This window comes from Mchenga conophoros, linkage group LG18 (genome assembly GCF_057382185.1).
Source record: "Mchenga conophoros isolate Kocher_MC1m ecotype Shallow Benthic linkage group LG18, M_conophoros_male_GT1.1, whole genome shotgun sequence".
NCBI classification, from domain to species: Eukaryota; Metazoa; Chordata; class Actinopteri; order Cichliformes; family Cichlidae; genus Mchenga; species Mchenga conophoros.
In genome coordinates, this window is record NC_140543.1 from 25,152,198 (window position 1) to 25,174,495 (window position 22,298).

General features: G+C 42.2%; 1 protein-coding gene across 2 annotated transcripts; it reads right to left on the reverse strand.

Moving 5' to 3' along the window:
- Positions 1 to 47: 47 nt before the first annotated feature.
- pkn2a (protein kinase N2a) lies at positions 48 to 22,223 on the reverse strand. 2 transcript variants are annotated; one of them, XM_085256033.1, is made up of 23 exons: positions 21,939 to 22,223; positions 15,638 to 15,802; positions 15,326 to 15,461; positions 11,374 to 11,528; positions 8,388 to 8,517; positions 8,116 to 8,261; positions 7,750 to 7,957; positions 7,126 to 7,311; positions 6,798 to 6,907; positions 6,560 to 6,703; positions 5,368 to 5,443; positions 4,977 to 5,133; positions 4,548 to 4,674; positions 3,991 to 4,127; positions 3,659 to 3,734; positions 3,389 to 3,480; positions 3,124 to 3,300; positions 2,972 to 3,034; positions 2,812 to 2,888; positions 2,483 to 2,625; positions 2,260 to 2,367; positions 2,099 to 2,179; positions 48 to 2,010 (listed from the first exon to the last, which is right to left on the reverse strand). In XM_085256033.1, the coding sequence occupies exons 1-23, from the start codon at positions 21,957 to 21,959 to the stop codon at positions 1,807 to 1,809; spliced, it is 2,919 nt and encodes a 972-aa protein (XP_085112159.1). In that variant the 5' UTR covers positions 21,960 to 22,223; the 3' UTR covers positions 48 to 1,806. The 2 variants fall into 2 exon arrangements, with proteins under 2 accessions (XP_085112159.1, XP_085112158.1); XM_085256032.1 differs by lacking the exon at positions 21,939 to 22,223 and adding an exon at positions 18,216 to 18,525.
- Between the last annotated feature and the right edge of the window lie 75 nt (positions 22,224 to 22,298).

Consider the following 22,298-nt stretch of genomic DNA (forward strand, 5'->3'; position numbering starts at 1 on the left):
GAGATGACCTCAAACTTCCAGAGGTGATGGGAAAACCAGAAACAAAGTCACTGTTACAAATGTTTAATTTGTGCATTCGTGATGGGCAACAAACAATGACTGCAACAATGCCTTTGATTTTCTTTGTTTTTTTACACCGGAGGATGAAGAGCAACTGCTGTGAGTACTTGGTGTACCATCCATAAAGTTCATCTGTTCTGGCAACAACATGCACAAGCAAAAGAATAAAAAACAAACACTTTGTACAATCTATTTTCATTAAGAAACATTGATAATTAAAAACTATTGATAAAATTAGTGCTTTCAGCTTAATTGTATACATACAGTATGTATATATATTTATATAAAATATACCCTGCCCTCCCCCTGTAGTGATTCATAAACAGGTCTGCAACATTTGAGTCAGTTTATACAGAACAGCCACACTAACAGAGTGCCGTGCCCCCTATGTCAGCTACAACATGTAACCTGAACAACAGGAAGCTTTCAAATGGCTTCTGGATGGAGACCTGAAGTTACTATGAGCTTTGTAGCCTCATTTCCAAAGCAACAGCTGAGGACACCGACTTCTGCACAAAACCACCTCATTAAATCTGCCTTTATGTAAACTTTCAGTGTGTCAGATTGTTTAAACTACAGAGAGCCGCTCCTCTGCTACTCCCGAGGAGGACAGGATGAGTTTGGTTTCGGTAGCTGTAACTGGGCGAGACGCTTTAGTGTCTTTACTGAGGTAAAAGAAAGAAGAAGTCAAGTCCAACACATGGTTGTTCTGTAAGGACATGAAGGAATCAAAGCGCAAAACCAGCGGTCATATAATGTTATGGTTTGATCGTGATGCTCGACTGGATACTGTATCAACTCCACAGCTGGTCACTAAAAGCAGCGAGGCCACTAGAGGGCACCAGACAAGATAATTTTAGTGTTTTTCATCATTTTTTTCCCCAGCCAAAGGGCATTTTAATGAACTCGGCTCAAAATAAACAGTAATTCATTTACCAGTTTGGGCGGTGTGTAAGACATGGAAGCTTCAGGTGGACACGCTGGGAGGAAAAGGAGGTAAACTGGACCGCTAGACCCAAAAGAATATGTAGTGAATACTCTTACTTGTTTTCAAGTCAAGAAGCAGTAGTAGTAGTAGTCGTCAAGATGTTTTGTTGTTGTTGACTATTCAGTGACGATGCTTTAAGCACTTCAAATTCAATGAGCGCCACTTTCAGATGCGATTGCTGCAGAACTTTACAGTGAGATAAGGTACGGCGAGGGCTTCGAGACTAACGAAAAAACCAAAACAAAACAAAACAATAAAATATACGACTGAATATTATCTGTACAGATCAAAAAAAATTGAAAACAGTGACTCTAAATAGCATGACTGTGATGTTGCCGTTTTCTCAGAGTTCATGTGGAAAACATTCTCAGTGGTCAGACAACGGACACGATGGCAGTCTGTACAGGAGGACATCCCGCCTGCTTCACTCTCCAACAACAGAATTCATTCTTTTTCCCCTCTCCTTTAAAAAAAAAAAAAGAAAAGTTCTTCATGTGGATATAAAAAAAAAAGAAGTAGTAAGTGTGTGTCCTCAGGAGGCATCTGGACTTTCTTCTCAATGGCACACAGTTCTGCCCGAAAGCTCCTCCCCAAACATGAGGGGCAGGGAAGAGTTTGTCTGTTCTTGTTTAAGGATTTAAAAAACAAACAAACAAAAAAATGGGATCTACAGTCATTGCTGTGCTTGGTTCACAGTGTGTGTGTGTGTATGTGTATGTGTGTGTGTGTGTGTGTGTATGTGTGTGATTCAGGCGGAGCTAACACCAGTCAGCGATGTAATCAAAGTCAGAGAACAGGTTCTGCTCCTCGGAGTTCAGCACTCGGGGTTCCCTGGGCGGGGTTAAGATCGGAGCCTCTGAGGTAAATTCATCGTCGAAGTTGCTGACGTCACTGGAGCCCAGGATGGTCGGGACGAACGGCGGCTTCACCTTCTTGGCCAAAAGCCCGGTCCAATCGATGGTCTATCAATAAAGACAGAGAGCAAGTGGGTAACAACAGCGTTCTTTTCTTTGATTACCACAGTGATAACTTTCTCTTTGCGCCTCTTACCCTGAAGAAGAGATGTTTCTTAACCTCCTCTGCATCCTTTTCTCCTGCTCCCAGCCGTCTTTCTGGGCTCCTCCTCAAAAGCTGAGCACAAAGACAAAAAATATAATGTTAAAGTTTACACCCAGGAGCACAAAGAGACCGTTTCTTGTCTGTCTACACACCCTCCTCATGATGGAGATGGCCTCAGTTGAGAGGAACCGTGGATAGCGGACTTCATCGTTGACAATACTGTCAAATACCTCCTCTTCATCATCACCGGGGAAGGGTGACTGAAAGAGAGACGTGCCAAGGAGAAAAAAAAAAAAAACAAAAAAACCTGATGTAAGGAACATATTCAAGAAATAAATGATGGATTCTTGACATCTTGACGAAACACATGCTCACCTCTCCAACCAGCATCTCAAAGATGAGGACGCCCAGGCCCCACCAGTCCACGGCGCGGGTGTACGACGTTTCAGTTAACACCTCCGGAGCTAAAAACTCTGGTGTGCCACAAAACGTGCTGGTGCGATCCCTGAAACCCATTCCTGAAGGCAGCACAGAGCACGTCCATCACTCCAAAACAAATCTACATGTGTACCTCCAACAACTGATGGAGCAAGTTCATAACTCTGCTTCTCTGAAGATCTTACAGCACAGGAGTGAACAATCTACCACAGGGTTATGCTTTCAATAACTCTCAAAGTTTCAATTTGACATCATCATCCATTTACCTTCTTTGCAAAGCCCAAAGTCAGCAATCTTTACATAGCCCTCTGTATCCAGGAGCAGGTTATCTAGCTTCAAATCTCTGAAAATTGCAATGAGAGCAAAAATAACTTTCGGGACCCTGACTTTGAATTGAAGTATTACTTTAAATTTCTCAGGCCTTACCTGTACACAATCTTATGGTCATGTAAAAACTGTAATCCCAAAACAACGCAGGCTGCATAAAACCTGCAAAAAGGTACAAAAAAAACACAGATTTAGACGACGTGCCGCTGTGAGAGTTTGTGGTCCTGCCCACACGTTAACAAGACACTCACACAGCCCTGGGCTCAGAGAAAACATCAGCGTGGATGTGCATCATCAGGTCGCCTCCAGCCGCGTACTCCATCACAAAGCAAACGTGCTCCTGCGTCTGGAAACACGCAAACAGGTTGACCAGGAACGGGTGACGGACGCTGTTGACCGTTTCAAAGATCCTCTTCTCGCACATCAGACTGGCAAAGAGAGGAGGAAGCTGAGTCACCACATTACACCGAAGTGACCTGACAGTGGGGGGTTTGTGAAAGAGCTTTAAGTGAGTACCTGTCGACCTCATCGCGAGCCACAATGTCTCCTTTCTTTAGAGCTTTGATGGCAAACATCTCTCCAGTGCTTTTGTATTCTGCTAAAAGCACCTGTGGAGGAGATGAACACTTCAGTTTTTTCCTGCTTGATTTGTCTACTAAAAGTTATTCAGTCCACAGAAAATTTATGGCAAACATTTTTTATTTTTTTTTTTAAATTGACTAAACATTCTTAATATAGTAGAAATGTCAAGAAGATAATCATCAGCAGCATTTTTATTCAAAGTACCTTTCCAAAGTGACCCCGTCCAAGGACTGCCACGCATTTAAAGTCTTGGAGACTGAATTGGAACGGCTCTTCTTCCCTAGAAGGAGACCAGTGCATACATCAGTGTACTCACTCACTCCAAACCAACCTGCATTAAACTTTAAAGTTACAGCAAAACAAAACAAAACAAGGAAAGAGACACCACCATGAAAATTCAGTGACTTGGAGCCAAAGCCAGGGGGCAGTGTTTAACCCAGTGTAATTTGTTTTGAGTAGTAAGTCGTTTTTATTTGAAGGAAACCAATTCAAAGCTTTAAAGTAGCATATACATGGCAAGCAGTGACCCTCCTTACCTTATCTCTGTGTCTTTCTGAATGGCTGTAAGCTCCAGGTCTGGATGCTGGAACTCATGGTGCACCACTCCATCCATATCTGGCTTCATCACCGTGCTGATTCTCTTGTTGAGGAAGTCAAATGAGGCGAGTGCATCCTGCGGAGAGGAAACACAGGAGAACAGAAAGAGACACACAGGGTAAATATGAAAACAGTGCTGGTCACCTATTTGTTGTGACTTTAAATTTAGTCTTTAGTGTTTCTCTGTAGATGAAAACTAACGTTGGAGAAATAAAGGTTTTCTATTAAAGAATCTAACTAACAAAACATAATTCAAAAATCATTTCTCTCAGTGCGTAACAATCTAATATTTCCTTCCTTTTTTTTAATTTTTTAAATTAAATTTCACTTGTTTGGCAACAACACACTTCCTTCCAGCTGACAGGAATGAGGCCCAGCATGGTGGACTTTTACACACAGGAGATTCTCAGAGAGCTCAGCATGACTGCATCTGTGATTGTATCAGCTCGCATGCGTCTTATCACCACTTCTTGTAATTCCTTAAACAAAACCATACCTGTACTTCCCCCTTGTCAGAAACGCTGTGATGCACTTGTGGTTCTCGGATGTCATCGGGTATGGAGTAACGTTTGGGCCCTGGAGTGGGCTCTTTGTCGAAGTCCAGCTTGGTCACCAGCGGGTCGCTGTGTAAGGGACAGAAGTACAGCAGTGGTGAAAGTTCTTCTTACCGAGCAGCTGTGCCCATAGACACTCATGTAAAATGGCAAACACTACAGCATTAAAATGCATGTTTACATGCGAGTAAAAATCTTTGCAATGCAGCCATACACTTTATGGAGCTATGCAGATGCTAAACAAGTTTTCTAGCATTAGTTAATTACTTAGCACCCTACAAGAAGGCAGAGATCAAAATTAAAATTGCAGATGTCACAGTGGCTATACACATCTTTTCTATACAGTCTGTGGTTGCTGTATGGCTGTGTACCTGCTGGGTGTGGGTGAACCAGGCAGGCTGCTGGATCCAGTCTCAGCCGCCTGTGGGCTGAAGGAGTTTGTGCTGACGGTTGGTATGGCTCTTCTAACCAGACGGCCCCAGGTGGCGATGTTGATGTTCATCTGAGGGGCTCGCAGAAAAGTTTTACCTGACAAAGAGTAAAAGACAGGAAAAAGACTGTAAGGAAAAAATGAATAATGGAAGAAGAGAATCAGGAATATGCAACCAAATAAGTAAGGGATCCGAGGAAATTACATACAGTACTTAGTAAATGTATGAACACTGGAGAATCACTGAATATATTTAAACACGCAAGTCAACCAAGAATCCATCACTGCTGCCTTAGAAATAAGAACATGATGGCTTCACAGCAGCGACTCACCTTGCTGTTTGGAGAAAATCTTCTTTTGTCTTTGCAACTTTGGTCGTCTCTCTATGACAGGGTTGAAAAATGTTACCTGAAAACAGAGAAATAAAAAAGTAATTTCACAAAACAAAATATCTGTTTCCTGTGCATTCTTTACTCCTGTGCAAATACACATGTCTGTAGTTATGCACAAGCATAGGACACGCTGTCGCAAGACTAGAAACTAACACAAACGTGTGCCAAATCATGCACACCCGTAACACTTTACAGATTTCTGTCAGGATTAGATCACACTGAAAAAGCTCCACATCTAATCTTACAATCTTACATCCAACAGTAAAACCTTCTGATTTTATTTTAAGTTTAATGCATGAGTAATTTTACACACAACATCTATTAAACTACACTTCTGATGCAGACACTGTTTGAGGCAAGTGACTGTCATTAGTTTGTTTTTATCTGTGAGCGATTATTTAAACCCCGTCTTGCAACAAAAGCTTAACAATCACACTTAGTTTACGGCACGTTGTTATTTCAGAACTCAACCTTCAGGCTGCTCCAGATATCATTTTATTGGCAAGTTTTTTGTACTCCTGGATCTGTTTGATATCGAGGAGATACCCTCAATAACAGCTGACTGAGTGCGAGTGCAGAAGCCCCACCCACCTGCTGCTTAAACCTTCTCTTTACAAGGGGCAACCAATCAGAAGAAAGCTGGCTTAAAGGCAGAGAAGCTAAAAACTTGTTGTTTTGGAGCTTGTTTCAGACAGTGGATGAACCCAGTGATGAAACTGCTCTAATAAAGACGATGAAAAAACAAAAACAAAAAAAACATGGAGTTGGACATCTCCACAATACGTTTGAAATATTCTTCTGTGGACAGACTTTACCAAGATTCCAGTCTAGGTCTTCTCAGAGTATTTATTTCTTATAATTTACAATTTTTTTTCAAGTTTAAAAGTGAGCTTTTATAAGCAAAAAGATCACCAACTGACACACTTCACCATGTTTCCAATTTTATTTCCTATAAGTACAAGTAAGTATGTCTATCCATACATGTCCTACCAGATAATGTTTAATTGTGACCATTCAAAGCTAATTTACTACTTAAATTACTTTTTTCAATTTTTAGATTACTAAAATATGCCGACAGTTACAACTACTTATCCCCCTTTTATGGAATTAAACTGAAATGGTGTTTGTATACCTCAGCAAACAGCATTCCCTGTGGCTCCAGGTACAGACACATTCCATGACGTTGGTTGTCCAGGAAGTCCTCCAGCCGCAGAAACTTGACAGCACAGAGTGAACGCCAGTCCCGCCAGTACACAGCGATCTCCAGCTCCCGGGACTGCAACGCAAAGATGTGAAACTCAGCGTCCGTGCTGTATAAACACAGAGTCAACAGCGCAGGTGTAGTTCAAGGGTGGAAATGTGTGTGTTACCCGGTCCAGCTCCAATGTAAACTTCTGGTCCCATGCCTGATTGCTGACTGGTTTCCAGCTCGTCTGTCCTACCACTGTGTTGTCCAGCTTCAACACTGCACTGATCTCATCTGAGGAAAAAGCACTGAGCTATTAACAAAACCCCAATTCTATCCCCGTTGGTATTAAACAGGCAGTTGCTTCACTTCACCCATATTATAGTTTCAGGTGTGACTTGCTCTGGGTCATGCCCACACTTTAAGTAAACAGATCATTTGTTTGTGAATCAGCACAATATCACAGTTCATCTTTCGGTAATTATTTTGTGTACGAGATCAGATGTACTTACTGGAGAGTTCCTCGCTCTTGGTTAAGTTCCTTGAGCTCACGCCGCGGTTTCGGTTTGCTCGGCTGATGAAGGACGAGCGGGTCTCGCTGGGGCTCCAGCCAGGCAGCGGGACAGATGCAGCTTTGGAACGACCTGGGACATTTTCCAGTAGATCCTGACAGCCCATTAGCCTGACATCTAATGTGCCTGGAGGTGAGCGAGGACAGGACACACGTGTTATACAATTGCTCCTGCACAAATTTGTTCCCACTTCAGGTTACTTCAAGTGACACCATGTACTGGTATAATGAGCTAGCCCAGTTTACTGTCTGCTCCTAAACTGGACTATAATTTGTGCACCTCCAAATAACTAGGGGGGAAAAAAAACAACTAATCAACCAACCAACCAACCAGATCTGATTGTCTAATAATCCATCTTCTTTTTTTGATTCAACAGCAAAAAGTACACACTGTATTACAACCAAAAATAAAAACCAGTCCACACAGATCAGCTCAGTATACTTAAAAGTGGATACAACTTTAAATTAAAGGGTAAAGAAACAAACAAAAACCAATAGACCACCTTTAGAAACAGAGTCATATTTGCACTGTTAGTGATTAGGAACAGCTCAATAGTCCAGTTACCTGTGAGTGCTGCAGGCTTGGTCACGGTGCTGTACTGTGGGAAGATGATACTGGATCTGGGACTGAGGGCTGGTGACGACAGCAGGGACAGCTCTTCTATGATGCTGTTGCTGCGAGGATGGTTTTTAGGCAACTCAGCGAGGCGTTGCTCCAAAGAATATCGCAAAAGGTCAAGCTTTTGACTGGACTCATTGAAACGAGCCTGGGCCTGAAAGGAAAGGAAGAGGATAAGGCAGCGAATTAAGACAGATTGAAAGGAAATTATTTTACTACAGCAGTCCAGAGATCCATTTCATCTCAAGTCTAAGATTGCATGATCTCAAAAGTGACAGATTTTGACTTGTTGTCCAGTTTTACACAGCCTACCTCTGAATGTGCCCTCTTTTCTGTGACTTTTCCAGAGCCCAGAAGTTTCATGACATTCTTGGCTCCCTCGGCTACCGCAGCCTCTATCTTGGCATGGTGACACAGCTCCTCCACCCGCAGATCTAAAGGGCTGATGATGGGCTTTTCTGGAGTACAAGGTCACACTTAAATCATTCACTCTGATGACATCGGATTTATAACCACTGTTTCTGTCTTTCTGTTTTAATCTCCTCAGAAAAAAAAAAAAAGCTCTGAAGGAAGGGAAGGCTCACCCATCACATCATTGTTCTCAAAGCTCAGCTCGCTGGCCTGGCTGGCCTTGAGGATCTGCATCCTGATGAACTCAATCTTCGTCTTGCTGTCCTGAAGCATCTGCTGAGCGGCTGCTAGCAACTTACGATCCTGTGAGTAAAATTGGAAACTAAACCATCACCGCTCATTAGGGAGGTATTTTATCTCTACAGACCATTGATGACCAAATCAGAGGATTCAATAACATTTTGTCTAAATGCACCTAATCCCTCTGCACGTGTTCTGTTTTGTTGCATGTAACACAAAAAGCCCAGACACCCGTTCGTGCCGTTAATTGGACTTGAAGTCTAAATGACAACATGGAAAATCTTATTCACCAAAGAAAAAAAAAAAAATGTGTGCACTGCTGTGTTTGCTGAACCTTTCCTACGTGCAAACACACATTGGAGTAAGCAAACTCCACCCCAAATTCCTGTTAAGTTTAAATCCTGGTTGTTGATATCTGCGCTTGCAGGAAAGGCCTCCGTTCAACAGGCACTTCCTCTCTGACATCAGGAGAGGAATAGTTCCAACTGGAAGGTGCCTCCGTCGGTCTGACAGGGAAAGGTCGCTTACACCCGCCCCAGCAAGCCAGACAATGCAAATCAATTTACAGCTCCCTTAATGCTTATTGCATTACAGTTTTCAAACTACACTCACCAGAATTTCAAGTGTCCTCCACCAAAACAGTTTTATTAACAATATCCTGCAATAAAAAGCTAAATTATATCATTTCAAAGCAGAAGAGTTTTCGGTTTTTGGTGGGTGGTGATTACATGACATTGTCTATGTACAGTAAAAGCAAGGGGCCTCATTCACAAACAGTTGGTACTCACAAACTCAAAGTTAAACCACATGATTCACACACAAATCTGAGATTCCTCAAAATATCCTTAACCTCAGTTTGCTTCATTACAAATGTAGAACTGCCTCAAGCAGAGTTTATGAACAAAGACGCAGCTCTCATCAAATAAAAAATATAAATAAAATAAAAGTATTCACACAGTTTACCTAAATTACATTAATAGAGCCACACACTGGTTAAAAAGGCAATAACCTATCATCACACTACATTCCAGCATTTTTGCAGTTATTCCCAGTTACGATTGCAGTGGGCCACTCATCTTGGATGGACAGATCAGGTGGTCCTTGGTCTCCACCTGCTACCGGACACTACAACCTTTATATTTCTAACACACTGTCACTCCTGAGAACTCGGCTCTTTCAAGCTTCAAACTCAACACACTTTTGTGTCACTTTCTTCAGCTGTGAATTCGAGTCTAAGCGTCACTCTGACAGCAGTTCCACCACTCTTTGCATGGTACACCTCTAGGCAAACGTGTCTCCTTAGAGAAACCAGGGAGTGGCAGTACGCTAGCGCAGCGCACACTCTGTCAGGTTAGGATGATTTTGAGAGACACACACACACACAAAATGAGTCGTGTGCATGTTTCATGAAACCAAAGGCTCCATGTCTGTTTTTGTTAAGGAAATAAAACCCCAAAAAAACAAAAAATAAATGTTAGAAATAATGTTATTACAGTTCCTTCGACTCGGCTTAAAACCTCTTTGGGGTTTGCCAATGATTCCAATTCAATCCAGAAACCCCAGACTACACCAAACCATCTACTACACACCGGCTTGAATTACTACTGACGGATACAAGGGCCGAGCTTAACACGAGAGGCTCTCGGCTGTTATTACCGGTCTTCGTGACTTAACGCACACCTCCCAACTAAATTATAGTCCTCCCTGACTCTGAGGACTCGAGGACACACAAGGACCAACAGAGCTTTGTGAACAAACAGCAGTGCATATGACACACAGTATGTGTCAGCGCCTTCTCCCGTTTCCTCCTCCCCTACAGTGAAGCTATAAAAGCAAACCTGCCATGCAGCAGCCTGGTATTCATAATGGCAACAGGCCAGCCGGCTCCAGTTAACATGCGATTATGCTCACAGCACCTCTCTGCAAAGACTTTACCTTAAGTAGTCTAAGCACTTGTGATTATGAGTCTGGAAACTGACAACCTGCGGTACAAAAATTACACTAAGTAGTGTTTTGGAAAAGGTCAAATCAGATACTCAGATTAACCAGCAAGCCTCATCATTTGTTCATAATGACTTTTAAAAAAAATCCTTGGTTCTGCAAGTACAAATCTAGCTTAATTAATAGTAGTGAGCCCCTTAAGTAAATTCATTCATCACTGTGATGAAGCATGCTCAAGTCCAGGTAAGGCAGACACACTTCGCGCTGTCATTTTCTGAGTAAATACACAATTACATGCAAATATGTGAAAACTAACAGATCAGTGATAATCACAAATTTCACAGGAAAATTGGTCCTATTGTTATCATGGCAGTGAGCCACTTGGTGGTGGTGGGAAAGCAATCTACTGAAATGCTGACAGCTCACAAGAAGACGGCTATAACGCTGAATCTGTACCGCTGCATTTTATTCGTTTTCCAAAGTAGTAAAGATATGTCATCTTTTTTAAACCGTAAAGAATCACAATCATTTGCCATCCAAATCACCCGGATTGAGATGACAAAAACACTCCTACTGCAGTTACAGGTGGTGTTTTTGCTTACTTGCTTTCTTTAAGGTGCCAGGAGGAGAAAATTTTGTTTTTAAGTTGTTGAATTTAAATGAGGTTCAGGCTGAACCCACACAGCTCAAAACGGCACTATGCCAACTGGTTTGAAGTGTGTCTGTTGACTGTATAAACACATAATATGTTTAGTTTGAGGTAATAATGTTACCACCCAGCAACATCATCGTTTGTACATAACTGTGGCTAATATTGTGCTTCCAGATCTCAGCATTGTTATTTTTACTGAACAAAGACTAAAACAGAAGAAGCAGTCAGCTATGTAGAAGTGAATCTATTCATTAAATAAAGTATCATCAGAATGTGTCCGACGTGAACCAGAGCAAGCCTGAATCTCCGGGTAACCCTTCGCCTACCTTGGAGGACCCGTTGGAGTACATCTGAATCATGTTCTCGGCGCCCTGTTTGACTTTTAGCTCAATGTCAACCTGCCGTTTTAAGGCCGCCAGTCGGTTGCTGCTGGTGCACATTCTTGCTTCGCTGTTAGGGGTACCTGGTGTTAAAGGGCATTCTGGGTAAAGGAAGAGGAAAGAAAAAAAAGTTAGCATCTTATGGCCATCTGGAAACAATTGTAGACATTACATAAAGCATGTTACATTTGGCACAAATATGCAGAGGCTACAAATATTAACGGAGCATGTGTGCGCCATTTTTTATTAAGCTAAACAATCCTGCAGCTCTGCAAAAGGATTGATAAACTGCTTATAAAGCGTGTCCTGTTGCAACTTCAGTGGACACTTTACATGCTCAGAAGGGTGTGCTGTTTATGACTTGATGAGGTTTGTTAGCACAATGCTTGACTCAGCACAAAAACTACTACAGAAGTCAACAACATTAGGATTAAGAAATCTATTGTCAGCTAAGCTTCGTGGATTTTTCAAACAAGTTTTTGCTCAGAACGGAAATCCTTCAAATGTGAAGCCACAACTATTCAGTCTGAGTTTGGCTTTAATGCTTTGGTATTCAGGAGTTGTAATATGAAAGGCTGTCATTTCTGATCTCAGCTCATTGACTCTCTCCTGAAGTCTGCGCTGTTCCAACAGCACAGGGAAACCCCTGCGGCCGTCTCTATTGTACGCATTTAAAAAAAAAAAAAAAGGAACAACACACAAGTGTGAACATGCAGATGATTGCCAGTACTAGTGCCTATACTGTTTATGCAAAGACAAAGTAAACCCAAAAAAGATACATGCAACAGAATATCAACTCTTAAAAATGATCCATGTCCAGATCCCACAGGCTGCAAAGACTAAACAATAATCTGTCCATAGATCTGTAGACATTTAATTGTTTTTCCTTTTACACATAAATGCACACAGGCAAACACACAGAGATACTTAAACCCACTGTCGTCTACTTTCAGAGATGGACCACAGACCTGGTGGATAGGTTCACTGTTTTGTTGTGTTTTTTGGTCAAGTCTGAACTTGAAAGGTGCAGGTAAAAAATAAATAAATAAAATAAAAATAAAAAACCCTCTCCAAGCTGATCATTGCAGCTGAAAGCAGAGCAGAACATTCACTCTCACACACACACACACACACACACACACACACACGGGTGAGGTGGGCAAAAAAACCTGCCCGACTTCTCCTGACTTGACTTGCAAGTTGAGTTTCAGAAGCTATGTTTTCATAAAGCTAGTAGTCTTAGAAAAGAGTCAGAGCATTCTTTAAGTGAGCCCACATCTGAAGCATGAACCCTTCCAATCTGTTGCAAGGTCCTTTAACATGGTACTCTTCATTATGTATTTAACTTCTAGCCTTTAAGCTCAGCTCTGTTTTTTAGTGAGTTTTCCAAATCCAAAGACACAAAACATGTCACATGACATAACCAAAGACCAACAGTTCACTGAAGGTGTCAAGACCCAAAATAACACTGGCAAAGAAACGGCGTTGTACTCTGAGACAAAGCCAGATGCAGATAACAATAACCAGCAGGCAGGTCTGTGATTCATTCAGTCCGAATGCTTCATCAAAACACCCTCTAACGATTCCTTTGAGCACCTGCGGGATACGGGCAAAAAGGAAGTAACTTATTCTTTGAACTAAAAGTCTAAATGATTCATCTAATGAGACTTAATAAGCTGAAAGAGCGCTTCACTGCTGAGTTTTCTGTTAATGTGGAGGAGGGGAGGATGCTAGTCCTTCCAGGGTAACGCTTTGATATGGTGACACACTTGAAGAGGTAGGGCTAGACAAGAAAAGCAGAGTATTTGCAGAAAAGCCTGTGGAGCAAGGTGAGAATTTTAGAGGTGCTCGGGGCAAAACTGTCACAGGACATCTATTTAAAAAGACACATGCAGAAGTGCTGCTTGTGTCATCTAGTACATGTCTGGGGCTTTCCTCTTCGCCTGGGGGTGCGGTTTGGCTGAGGTCGCATTGAGCCAAGAATTTAAGGACTACAACCCCCGCCTCTTCCAAGAGTGATCCAGTCCCTGCTGGGCCGTAGGACAAGATAGCTGCAGGGCTGATGTCACTGCTGGACAATCGACAAGGGGAACCCTCCCTCAGATTAACCCCATCTGCATCTGATGAGAAGGCAATGAGACATGCTTACACCGTCTAAACTAGTACATCGTGAGTGGGAACCTTAAACCTGTGTGTGATGAGCGGTAGACAAACAGATTGAGACTTAATAACAGACGATGTCGGGGTTAGCTTTCTTTATGAATGAGATCATATGTGACAGAAGGACCTGACTGGTGTCCCCTGCTGCTCACACAAAGCGCCTGAGTGCGAGTCAGTCCATTTCTGGCCTCCTCAGCTGAGTGGCGGAGAATAACCAGAGCCCCCTCAACTTTCTCCTGGAACAGAAACACATTCTGGGCTGCTCGGAGAGACAGAGCAACTCCTTCCTGCTAATTCAGGGAACAAGAGCTGAACATATTTCAAGAAGCTGTCTCGTGTCTAAGGAGCTGAACTGCGCTCAGTCCCTCTTGGCCGTTTTTGCGATGGCCAGCGACATTCCACTGGCCTCGCGTCACTTAAAAAGAAAGCCCTTATTCACCAGATAGGTCGCAGAGTCAGGCTAAATTTATTTTCACTTAAGATAACCATTTACTAAGACAACTTCCCTTCCCTCCTCCAGCAAACAAATACACACACACACACACACTCACAAATCCCTCCTCATCAACTTCCTATTGTCAAATGAGCCGGGACAACGTGACGGCAACAGGCAGACAAATACCATTCCTTCTCTTCCTGAATTTGCGCAGACATTTGCCACCAACAGCTACCCTAAAAGGCAGCTACTGTGACAAAAAGCACACTGAATGCACAGATGCTGCTGTGGTCCACTCTCTCCAAATTCCACTGTTGTCAACAAATGCAAAGGAGCAGGCTTTCAACAGCCTCGGAGAGGAACAATCGACAGCTCATTGTAACTGCCACGGGAATGTGGAATGCAACAATGTCAGCCTCTGGAGAGTGAGTCACCTCCAAACACTGAATGTGCTCTGTGTGTGTTTACATAGGTGCTCGTCTGACACAACAGAGACAAAATTATTTGGTGCTGTGCATTTACAGCTAAACCATAAGACTGCTACACATACATTAACTGGAAGAGTGGCCTGTTGCCTTATGTGACCTGGATAAACTCATAGCTGAGAATGAATTTAGCTTTAAAAAACACTGGCTGCAAACAAGAATGCCAGCGTACGATTACGACTGCAAACAAGACGACAATAAATGTGAACACTTTAAGATATAAAGAAACAGAGCTTCATAATAAGACTTAAAAAAAAAAAAAAAAATGTCCAAGACCATGACTCCTGGACTGTGCTGTCATTTGCAACAAGCCAATTAGGACTGGAGCTACAGTTTATTTTCATCAGTGCTTCATCTGTTAATTATTCAGCGAGTTTTCGGTCATATAAGACAATTAAACAAACACTGTGTGTATATGAAAAACTGCATGTGAAGCTTAAAGTAAACTTAACGTCAGGTATTTGATTTTAAAAAGACGCTGTCCATCTGATGGCGGTGACACATGGGTGTATTGATTTGGTTACAGTTTTTACCAAAGCTTAAATGAGAGTTTCGGCCCTGTAAACCTGATGTAGGCAGCTTTTGTAATTATTAAGTTATGACAGACTTCCTGGACGTTTAACATGGAAAATATTCATTGTATGAAGGCTAATCTTTGCATGGCATTATTACATTTACTTAAGTGGCTGTACAAAAACTTAGGTGGGAACATTATTTTTCTGATGATTAATTATTTGACTACTTATATTAACCCCTTCCTACTTTGGTACCATCTATTGAATCTGACCCTGCCCTCCTTTAGTGCTTGTGTAATTACCTAGCACTTCTTCGGGGTCTTTTACCACAATGTGGGCGTTAAGTTCTTGTAGCTCCTGATGAAGCTCCTCGACCTTCTTGTTAGATTTTTTCAGCATGTTGTCAACGTAAGCCAGGCTCTTCTTATCTGTGGTGACCTGAGAGGCGGAAAAATGAGAGGAGACCACCTTAAAGCCTTGAAAAGCATCTCCATTAACTTAATCATAAATGTGATGTTATTAGACAAGGGAGAGATAGAAAAAACTGCATAATATATTTAGATTTAGACATTTTGAGGGAAACAGCGGATACTATACTATATCTGTGACATTACCTTTCGCAGGTTCTCTGCACCCTCTTTGATCTTTAGTTCCTTACGGATCTCACGGCGGATCTGCTCCTTGATCTCATCCAGCTTTTGTTGGACCATGGTGTCCGACAGGTCCAGGTTGTGTCCCAGACCGAGACGCTCTGCCACCTGTTGGCCCCGGGCATCCCCCTGGAGGAGGAGAAGGAGGAAGAGGAGGAGGAACAAAAGAGCAGATAGGGTGAAGATGTGGAATGTAATTAAGAGTAGTTCAGCAAGGGAGGAGAAGAAGAAGAGTAAAGGGATGGTAGGGAAAAAAAAAAAAAAAAAAAAAAAAAAAAAAGAGGAGGAAAGGACAAGCAGAGGTCAGTCACGTACTGTGCACACTGGCATTTTAAACTAGCATTTAATCAACAGGTCTTATCAACGTTAAACTATGAAGGAGAGAACAAATCTGCACTGCATTAAAGTGCAGAATTGCAAAACAGCTGAAGCTGTTGCTTCATAACATGCATGGATTTCCATCTCGTCATGAGCGCTCATGACGAGATGGAAACACAAAGGAGGAGTTAAAAACAATTTCGGCCCAGCAGTTAGAGTTTCTCACAATCACAAGCAAAGTTCATGTGAAATCTGAAGCCCTGAATGCAAATATTCACCAAATCCAAATTGTTCCTGGTCTTTGTGTGGTGACTACACATGTAAGCATGACTGATGAGCAGACAGAAGGGATTTGTATTTTATTTTAAATAAGAAGTAGCCAACAAACACCTGGTAGATTTAATGCATAGGAAGATCATGGTAATGCACCTTAATGTTGGTCATCAAACAGCATTTAACAGCAAAAGCAGAAGAACTGTCCCCCTCAGAGTGATGAAATGTTTGAGACGTGCTGAGATTAGAAGGTACTGTACAAACAAGAGAAACACGCACAGCCAGAGAGAATCTTTCAAAAGCTCTTGGAATTCTTTTTAATAATAAACGAAAATCAGGTCCAGTAGGAAATGCACCAGGTAAAGCCAGCAGGTCACATGACACAGCTACGTACAGTCAGAGGTCCCGCGTGTTTTTCCTGTTATTTTTGGCTTTTTGATGCAAGATAGTACATCTTATGCTTGATACCCAACTTCAAATGTTTTCTTCTTTTAATTTTACGATTTTTCATTTTTTTTGTCAACTTCATGATTTTGTAGCTAGATATAGCAATCATTCACAGCCTTTAATGCACACGTCAACAAATAAAGATCCTTGAAAAGAACTGGAAGAAGTCCACTTGCAGAGTGAAGCATATTTCACCCTTCACCTCTGTTCAGCGAGAAAGCACACGAGCCAGTTTCTTTTTCTTTAACTGACTATTTCAGTCAGACATCACAGCACAGGCGTAGACAATATTACAATTATGCAATCCTCCTGTTTGCTGAAGCTTTTAATATTTATTGATTACCATCAAAGCTCTGGAGCCCAAAGAGGCGTTTTCCTGGACACAAATTTATATGATCTCATCACCAAGAGATTGCCAGTCTTTTCTGTATTAGACCTACTCTCAACTGCTCTCTTACTCACAAGAGGCCGCCGCATCGAGTAGCCCCGCATGTTTGATTTGACAAGTTTTTATACCAGATGCCTTTCCTGAAGCAACTCCATAGGGATGTGGGTGTTTTCCCAGGATGGAGCTGGGGATCTTTTGCTTGTGTAATACAGAAACCACAATACTGATCCCCCAAACACTAAAGGGTCCCCCCCCTTCACCTCTACATTATAAAATTACTATGCGAAATGAACGTGTCACATCAACTACACTGAAAATATCCATTAACAAAACACGGGGTTCAGAAATTCGGCGCAGGCAGCCCATTCACGGTGTTCTGGCATCACCCCAGCATAGTGGTGTGTTTTGAACTTGAGCTAGCCGCTGTGCGTGTTGTTTTCCCTGCTGCTGTCAGTCACCAATGACCTGCATCCTTAAAACCATCACCTTAACTAAAGAGGGATTAGAAGTCGCTTCCTGAACACTTCTGCTCTAGAAGGTCATAGTACAGCATAATGATCCACTAGTATGTGAGCATCTAAGGTCTGATTATCAGCATATTACATTTTATTATAAAGTCATTCAAGCAAAAGTTATTTGGCTTGAAAAATATCTCCTGATTTTAAATATGAAGTTGTCAGCATGACCTTTTAATTGTGCTCCATGGCAACAATGAACGACCGGCATTTCATTTTAACCATTAATTAAAGCAGCCAAATTGTAATAAACAAAATATTAGCCAGGCCTTTGCTTTATTATTCCAAGAATGATTTTTTGGGGAAAAAAAATAAAATAATAATAATAATAATAATAATAATAATAAACAACAGATTCAACATGAGAGAAACTCACTGCCTCGTCCTGAAAGCCCCTGGGCTGTAAGCAGAAGGACATTAACTTACTCTATTCAAGAAAACAAAGAATGATTTGTTAAAATCTTTGTTGCTTTCAACCCATCAGTACGAAATTTGCACCCTCATAACTGTAGTTAGGTTTAATCAGAAATCTTCAGTTTCAAGGTTTACTACTCTTTAAACTTGCTAATGAGAGGATGCTGAAAGGATCATTCTGTCTTACCACAACTTCATCGGTTTCAGCCAATTCCATCTCTAGATCCATTGAACAAACCGGTCCACGCACGTTCTGCTGACCAGCCACGATCATCCCATCAACTCCAGTGGATTTCTGTTGTCTAATAAAGCTAATAGTATCCTCTCCCACGGAGGTGAGACGAGCGTAACCAACCTAGGCTCTGCCCAAAGCCACAATCATTCACTCCACTATGATCCGATTTTCTCCAGCTTTTTTCCTTCCCTTCTTCACACTTTCTTTCTCCTACAGACTATTGACATCAGCAGGGAAGATAAACCGTCTGAGCAGCGATGGCCAAATCCCTCTTAGCTTCTCACTCTGTGAGGTCAGAGCAGCCCAGAATGGGACTTAATCTGACTCCATGCAGAGGGCTGTGGCTAAAATTAACCCATGTTAAAAAACAACGCTGGCTGTCTATGGCAGACCAGAAAGCAGTGTGCCTGCCATAGACAGCCAGTGTGTGTGTGTGTGTGTGTGTGTGTGTGTGTGTGTGTGTGTGTGTGTGTGTGTGTGTGTGTGTGTCAGTGATGGTGGAGAAAGAAATTCTCAAACAAGACTGTGGTATATTGTCCTTTATCCAAGCTGCATTTCTGGTTTTCCACCTCTCTTCACAGTTACTTCCTTTCCAAGGATTGAACCCCTGTTTCACATTAAAAGCTATTTCTAGGACCATCACCATGTACCTGAATTGATCATTACACAAGGTACATCAGGAGCTAACCACATGTACCTGGACCAAACCCTGAATCGAGTCAATGGCATATGACTGACAGATTAATATTAAGGAAAACGCATCACGCTTGGTAAGATGAGGGCTTTCCATCAGCTTATTCCTTCCCTTCCCCCATCCTGGCCTCTCTTCTATAAGTAGTCTTTAAAGGAAACTATAGTTTGCACATATCCTGGTCGACTCGTAGGTAAAATGGAGGTCACAGCTGGGAGGGGGGTGGGGGAGTCCTCTTCTTAAGTTGGCTGCTCTGCAAAACTTGTTTGCACTGTAGCTGCATCTGCCCAATGTGGAATGACGATAGCAGGAGGACACCAGAAGAGGCCTATTTTACTGTTCAACAATGCAAGGAAATCCATGAAAGGCCAATCAGATAAGGCAGAAATTAATCAGCTAGAAGACCCCGCGGGGCCTGTGTTTTAATTTTGAGATCAAATAAAAGAAAAAGACCAAGCTCTCCTCTCACTGCAATACCTCACTGACTTGCTCCTTTACCTCTAACTGCTCTTATCATCTTTTGACGCTAGAACGTATCACCCCGTAAGGGGGAGTGACATCATACCGGGAACTCGAGACTTACTAAGTTCAAAGACGAGCAGAGCAGAAATTGTAAGCAAATGTCTCCACTCACGCTACAATACATACAGTTCATGATGAATGGAGGGAACTTGCCAGTGTGGCTCTGCTGGCTGCACTGTGAAACATCCAAGGCTTCACAACAAATGTAAACAGTACCGAAAACCTTGTGGATACATATTTTAGTTGATGTTACAAAAACAGTCCTGCTGGGAACCACTTAATGCGCGTCTAAGGAAAAGCACACAAAAAAGGTGCCATATTCTTAAATGAGTAGGGCAAGGGTTACCTACAAATGTTGACCTTTGTTAATGAGCTCCTTTAGAGCTCCGGGACATGAAAGGCAACTGAGGTAAAAGCAAACATTTGGTCTGAACCTCAGGTAGAAGTAGAAGTCTAACAACAAGAGCTCCACTCACACAAAAGGACAATGCAAAGTATGAGCCCGCTATCGAAGTCTGTGCTAAAAAAGCCAAGCCCTTGCCATTTCTGTGCGAGGCCTAATCGCAGCCTACAACCCGACACCCGGTCTATCTTACCCCCACAGCTGGCTGCAGAGCACTGGCCACAGCCCTGTACTCTGTGCTGCCGCCAAAAATAGCAACACAAGCTAATAAAGATAGCTCTTACAAGTGCAACCTTCTCGCAAGCAGTCTACATATCCCACAGCAAGTCAAACAGCAGGGAACGCCTCACATGTCACGTCACAGCAGCTAAAGGTCATTTCTGAGCTCCTCAGGCAGTAGGTGTCCAAAAAACCTGAATGAGAGGTAAACCACTTTCCTGCACCTGTCACCCTGCTGAGTTCGACTCCAATTTCCAGAAGCAGGTGTTTAAATTTAGCAGAATGCCAAAGATAAAATTAAAAGCTACGTGTGGCTTTTAACAGGATAAAGACCCCAGCACCGGAGAAACCAACATGTCCTACTGTTATTTATTCATGCACACAAATTTGACACTGCCTTCCTGTTACATTATGCCGACTGTTGTTTTTATCATTCATCATCACCCACACACGACCATAAATGTGCAGTGTCAGATTTCACTCCAGATTATATTGCTAACCTTTGAGAAAGTAAAAGTAAATCTTCTTATAATTTAACCGGTGTAACGGTTCTGAAACAGAGACCGAAATTATTATCCAAATGTCCACGATTCTCTTACTGTGATGGAGTTGTTAAAAGTCTGGTTGAAGTATTAATACATCATCTAGTTTTAGTCATTACGGTGAAGGTTTTGCTTTTTGTTATTCGTTAGCTCTAAAGAAAAACAAAAGGTACAAACCAAATTACGGTTACACTCTTTTAATTACACAAATCAACCAGTCCTCAAAGTAAGATTAGTCTGTGAGCCTAATCTAACTTACATACATGTCTGTCCTTACACATGTACAGCATTCAAACATGGCTGCTCCCAGGCAATATAATGTTTAAATATAATAAGTATAAACAAGTATAGATTCTGTGTTGTATAATCTACCTAGATCATGTGGCATGTATTATTTAAGATGCACAAATTAAACACCTCATCGGTCTGAGTCATCCATACATGACAAATACAGCATTAGGTTCCCGCACCCGTGGAGGTGAGGCAGCTTTCAAGTTGAACACGAGTTTTGGAGGTCACGCATAAAGTAGTGCCATCGGACAACGAGCTGTATGGATGAGCTGTCGCACAACTCAACAGTGTTTCTGATATAAAGATGCACTTGGAGGAGGAGGGGGGAGTGACGTCACTCGAGTGAAACTGTATTAATCAGTGAGTCATAACTGTTCACACCGAACAAAAAAAGGAGAGCGTAACACTGACTTCCAGCCTCTCTTTTAAAAACAGAAACTAGCATTACTGTTGCAGTTGGCACTAAGCTGGCTGCTGTGGTGTCGCTGGTTATACGTTCAACCAGTTTATAACGAGCTTGGAAAAGAAAACTCAAAGCATTTTCTTTACAAAGACGACATTTTTTCTTTTTTGTCTAGTTTTACCACATTTTCTGCACACTGCCAGTATCTAAACACACGGCGGCAACTTTTATTTTCCCAAAAAAGTAACGCAGGTTAACTAAGACCTGTACGTTTACTTTAAACAGCCACTATTTAAGAGCTTTTACGGTTACGCAAACGCTAAACCTCGTTTACTACAACAGGATCCTTTACATTAAATAACACGGCGGTTTTCGCACAAAATTCCCGGTTTGAAAGTTAGTTTGGACAATTGTGTGCCAGGCCTCAATCCATGGATAATTCCCAGGCAGCCTTCTGGGACCTAGCAGAGGCCCTGCAGTCCTCTAACACACGACTAACTCACAGCAAGCCTCGTTTTAAAGCGTTTTAATTGTTAGCTAACTTCTAACTGCACCTCTGGAGCAAGTTTGCGCACTTTTCGCAACAGTTGTCAACTTTTCCTACCTGCACGGAGTCGGCGGCCATCTTGGTTTTCGCCTTTGAATCAAATCCTACAGGGAGAGCGGAGGGAGGGGTGGTGGGACTCCAAAAGCAAACCTTGTTTTAAGTTTCCCTCTCTGGCGACAAAAAAACTTCACTATTTTGACCAAACCATCGGTCATCTCGGGTACACGGAGTTTCCCATGCCGTCTTCACACTTCTCTGACGCGCTCGCACCGTCCTAGCGGAGTCCAGGAGGGTGGACTGGCGCTCATAAATAAAAAGCTGAAGCATAAATCTGTCCCAGTGCAGCTGGAGAAAGAGGCGGTGGTTATAATAGAAGAGTCCGCCCAGAGGAGCTGCAACACTGCCGGGACAGCTACT